General features: G+C 38.4%; 1 protein-coding gene across 1 annotated transcript; it reads right to left on the bottom strand.

The window, feature by feature from the left end:
* Positions 1 to 1,562: 1,562 nt before the first annotated feature.
* Positions 1,563 to 3,080, bottom strand: LOC147631967 (uncharacterized). The gene is made up of 3 exons (XM_086807985.1): positions 2,746 to 3,080; positions 2,095 to 2,601; positions 1,563 to 2,032 (listed from the first exon to the last, which is right to left on the bottom strand). The coding sequence occupies exons 1-3, from the start codon at positions 3,071 to 3,073 to the stop codon at positions 1,563 to 1,565; spliced, it is 1,305 nt and encodes a 434-aa protein (XP_086664111.1). The 5' UTR covers positions 3,074 to 3,080.
* Between the last annotated feature and the right edge of the window lie 2,520 nt (positions 3,081 to 5,600).

Genomic DNA, 5,600 nt, shown 5'->3' with positions numbered 1-5,600 from the left:
TAACCCATTTCCATTTTATAGACAATATAAACATTATCACGAATGCAATATTTTTGCATGCCACCATCTACAAACCATTGCATGGCATGCCAACAAATAATCGAGAAAAACAAACCTGGAAAAATGCCTCACATTGTCAAAGTTAAAAGTAGAGCAAAACCAAGACTACTACTCATGAGGAGTCACTCAACAAATAGAGGTCCATCAAAATAAAGCATGGTGGAGCAAAAGGCTCAAACGAGAACGCTGTATCAAGCTACTTGACTTCCTCCTAGAATGTGGATCAACAATGTGCAATAATGACAACTTTTACAAGAGACAAATTGCCTTGTGAGTTCTTCCAAAAGGTAGCTTACAATGAGATTCCATCGTTGGCTACTCATTTGCTCACTTCCCTCATGAGTTATGAGACAAAGTTATCATAAACCTTTTCTTTGCCTCTACTCAACTCTACCATCCGTACACCTCCCAACAAACCACGCCATTGGTGGTCTAGAAAGAACCCTTAGTGCTAGAAGCAACAGCAAAAATATCAGCCCACAAATGAGACTTGGTAAGCTTATGTCCCAACATTACATTTCAAAATTTTAAAAATTCAGAAATTCAAAAATTTAGAAATTCAAAAAGCTGCTCAGGAGTCACTTAATGAAGGGAGGTCCATCAAAATAAAGCAAAAGCCAGCCCAACAAATGTACAAACCAGCCCACCATTGGTGGCCTAGCAAAAACCTTAGTGCCAAAACCCACAAGAAATACATATTCCCACAAATGAGACTTTCTAGGCTCATGTCTCGGGAGGACAACTTTACATTTCAGAAAATTCAAACAAATTCAGAAAATACAAGTTGTTCCTTTGGCATCCACCAATGCAAATGATATGACTGGATACCTTCAAACTAGCCAAATTTTTACCTTCCTATATGTATCCTAACCATGGCCTATACATTCACTTGTCATGGACAAGCTACCACCATAACCCAAATGGCATATCGATTGCAAGACATCCAAAAAGTGAGCAACAATACCATATAAGCATAAACTTTGATCTTAAACATCAGCAAACCACATCATTCATGCAAGATTTTTCCTACCATGTAGTGCTAAATAGGATCAAAATTTGCAAGATATATCAAATTTACAAGAGCTCAAAAATGAAGCGAAGGCAAGGGAGCTGATTGGAGAGGTGTACAATAAGCTGACAAGAGAAATAGGAGATAACAAAGAGCAACAGCTGAAGTAAGAGTCATCAAAACCAAAAGACATGGTCGTGAGAGAGTTCTAGGTGAAAAGGAAGAAAGCATTGTAGCTCGATGATGTCGTCTACCAAGGCCTTCGACCATGCTCCTTCATATCATTCCATATACTTTCCACTCTTTTCCAATTAACTTCCTCATATGGAACCTTTGTCATAGAAATCATCATGTGACGTGTCAAGATGCAAGAGACTCCGTAGCTTGGATTTCACTTCATTTTGCTTCCAAAAACCTCTTCACAAGTGGCTGTACTCACTGGCACAACCAAGATTCTTTGCCATAACCTCATAATGGTAGGAAAGTCTTCGAACTATTTGCCCGTGAGTAGCCCCTCCTTTGAGTAGCTCGCATCTGAAATGCAATACTTCCATGCACCAAGCATACTTTTGTGTGGACAAGCATTATACAAGGTTTCCACAAAACCTTCCCTTTCATCATAACATGGTGTAGGATCTACACCCGTAGTGAAATGCTCAAAAAGAGTCTTCAGCCATGCAGAAGTTGATTCTAATCGTCTTCTCGTATGATCTGGATATCCAACTGGCTCGAAGAACTTCATGGCCTTGAACACATCAATGTCACCAAGTCTAGTGTCAAGAGCTTGAAGTAGGCGTTCCACATGCTGCCTTGCTAGATCCTTGCATGATTCAAGTGATCCAGACTCATCATTTTGAGCATTTTCTCCTTTCATGAGATCTTTTATAGATCTCCAAGTGATGGGAAAACTCTTGATACCTCCACCCGTTGTTTCGAAGCCCATGAATCCAAATGAGCTTGTGCCTTTCAAAAACTTACTCAACCTCGTGGAGTTTTTAGCAAACTCGCTTTGAGGATCCAAGTACCTTGTATGTAAGATCTTGTATGCAAGATGGTTTTTGTTGTTTGAAACTTCGACCCAAGAGATGAAACATCAACGATGTTCTCTTGAAAGACCTTGCTCAAGATGTTCATTTGCTCCAAAACATCGGCAAGATAATGAAATAGAAATTGAACTTGATAGGAGACCAAAGCCTCATACTCCGGATGATGATTGACATTCCATTGCTCCAAGATAGCAGGCATGACTTCCACAATGCAAGCCATTACCAAGCCTCTTGAAAGCCATCGAACACTATGGAGTTGCAAAATTTTTACGTCATGTAGTTGGAGCTCCTTCAATAGCTTTGAAAACTCGGAATGCCTATTGCTTGACTTACCAAGCCAACTATAGATTTTCCCAGCTAGGCTGTCCATAAACTCCATTTCTGGAAATTGATCAGTAGCATCTTTGGCTGCCAATGCCTCCCTATGTGCAATACAATGGATAGCAAGAAGAGAAGGAAATGTTCTTTGAAGCCGACAAACCACACCTTTTCTTTTCCCTGTCATGGTGCTACAACCATCCGTAGTAGCAATGGCTACGGATGGTGCTACAACCATCTGTAGCAATGGCTACAAATCGGCGTGCTTCAAGTCTCCCATGAGTTTGATGATGGCATTGTATATTGTTTCACCTTTTCTTTTCCCTGTCATGGTGCTACAACCATCCGTAGCAATGGCTACAAATCGGCGTTCGTCTAGCTTCAAGTCTCCCATGAGTTTGATGATGGCATTGTATATTGTTTCACCATCAGCCTTTTCTATCTTCAATAGCTGCAAGAAGTTCACCTCAACATCAAGTTGCGATGTTAGGTAAGTAACATAGACAATCAAGTGCTTCTCCAAGCGTCGATCGGTGCTTTCATCTATGGATAAAGAAAAGAATGCACTCCTTCTCAACTTTTTCAATAATTCACCTCTTATGTGATCACAAATGGCACTGAGCATCTCTCTTGCAACCATAGCGTTTCCATAGGTCCCATAGGTGTCTCACTGATAGGAATAAAAGGTGTTTTCATGAATCTCAAGAATTCTATTAGCCTTGGGATTCCATTCAAACTCTTCCCTTCCAAAGCCTTGTAGTAGACGGCCTGGATAACGCTTACAACTTGAGATCTATAGACTTCTCCACTTCTTTGCAAGCCGGTATCTATTGCTCCGCCACCTTTCCACCATCTTTTTGTAGCTTCTCCAAAATCCTCTCAGCACTTTGATGCTGATTTGTTTCTTCATGCCTCTTAAATGCTCCACGATGTATAACATCTGATCCTATAGTTGAAAAAAGGTTTCTCTTTTTTGCTGCTATACAAACCGTGCACTTCACCACTAGCTCACCATCTTTAGAGCTAGGAGAGATCCATGGATGATGAAACTGCCATGAGTCTCTAAATTTTCTTTTGAAACCCACCTTAGACTTTGAGCTGCTTGCGTTGTTGTCCGCATCACTCTCTTCTAGGTGAGCCATAGAATCATCATTTTCTTTAGAAGCAGAGCAATTTTCTCCAAAGAGGTGCTCAAGTAGTTGTCTGCGTCCATCTTGGTCAACATGTTAAGTCTTAGATGGAGCTTGAGATGTTTGTGTTTGTGCGCCCTGATTTGCTGAAATTTGAGATGGCTTTGCCACTAACCAACCACTCAAATTCGATTGTTTTGAAAGTTCATGTTTGGCAAAGTTAAACATTCATATGAATACATAAAAATGTATAGATATGAGATTTACTTTTCTACCATCAATGTAATTACCTGTGTTTCTAGCCATCAATGTAATTACCTGTGTTTCTAGCCATGTTTTCTTAATTCAAATCAAGATTTCCAAGCTAGAAACACAGGTAATTACATTGATGGTAGAAAAGTAAATCTCATATAAACATTCATATGAATACATAAAAATGTATAGATATGAGATTTACTTTTCTACCATCAATATAATTACCTGTGTTTCTAGCCATGTTTTCTTAATTCAAATCAAGATTTCCAAGCTAGAAACACAGGTAATTACATTGATGTATAGATATGAGATTTACTTTTCTACCATCAATGTAATTACCTGTGTTTCTAGCCATGTTTTCTTAATTCAAATCCAGATTTCCAAGCTAGAAGATACAAAGACATTAGCAGCTTGTATTTGTCCAACCAACCAAAAGTAGCTTTTTGGCTCCTTGAATGTTACAATACCCTGCAATCTATTTACAATCAAGCAAATCGTGTTATTGAGAGATACACCATATCAACTTAGTTTGTCACATTTATCAAGACGTTATTGTTGTAGGAAAAATTCTTCCCCTATGAGAGTCATCGACTGCCATGGGCTCCACCCTTCTTAGCGATCCATCTATTCTAAGCATTTAACATATTGCTATGCTTAGAGTTTTTCTCATGCATGCCTATGTTTAGAAATTGGAGGTAGGTGCAACTCACTTGCATGTATAGACAAAAGAAAAAGAACTTTCTTGTGAGGTGAGAAACTCACAAGGACAATGTCTACTATCGTCCAACTTTAGCAAACTGTGTGTATATAAAAGACATCAACAAATAGCCAGCAAAATTTCATTAAAGCAAGTCCCATGCTACACATATTACCAACCTAGATGCCGACTATTACTTAGTTGGACAGTCTCCTTTCTACAATTCTCTAGATGCTCCATCACTGACTTTAGGATGCTCAAAGACTTGTTTGATCATTAAACAAGATCTTACTTACTTAGACAACACTTGATCATAGAGGTTCGCATACAAATTAAATGATATGCCTAGAATGACAAATGTATATTGTTTTCATGTGACATAAATCAAAGAAATCCATTTGTTAAACTTTACATACATGTGCTAACTCTATAGAGTGATAGTGCATGTTTAGCCTTCATCTTCATTCTCGATCTCAATGTTTTTCCTCCACCCCGTGCTCATTACATGTCCTAGAATCAAAAGGATGTCGTTGAATCCATGGCTTGATGATAATTTCATACACAAGAGAGATGAGATCCTTACTCATACGGAAGCAAGCTGAGACCTTTTATAAGATCAAAAGCACAATATATATCATGGGCAACCCACAGACCACAATTCACAAAGACATCCAAAGTACCAACTACAAGAGCTTTGCCAACAACAACAAAGGCTAGTTGTCAACCTTTGCAAAACTAAGGTAATTACCTTTTGTATATGTACTTATCTTGGTGTTTTTAATGAGCTCAAATTTAAATTAACATGAGCAATACACACTTCTAGATTCTCCAAGAAGCCAAATATTAATTTGAGAGAGAGAGAGAGCACCAAAATAAAGGTACCTAGAGGTCTCAATAGAAATGCAATGATGTCAAAAAGGATGCGCTCCACCCAATCTCACTTCCCTACAACATTAAGAGAAGAAGAGCTTTAGATATTAACTCACATAAACATGCACACACACACACACACACACACACACACACACACATATATATATATATATGTATATATGTATATATGTATATATATATATATATGTGTG

Source organism: Cibotium barometz, chromosome 14, assembly GCF_041138505.1.
Source record: "Cibotium barometz isolate CiBa-2024 chromosome 14, ASM4113850v1, whole genome shotgun sequence".
Taxonomy (NCBI): Eukaryota; Viridiplantae; Streptophyta; class Polypodiopsida; order Cyatheales; family Cibotiaceae; genus Cibotium; species Cibotium barometz.
Note: the sequence above shows the minus strand (reverse complement) of the source record. Positions and strands in the feature narration are given on the sequence as shown.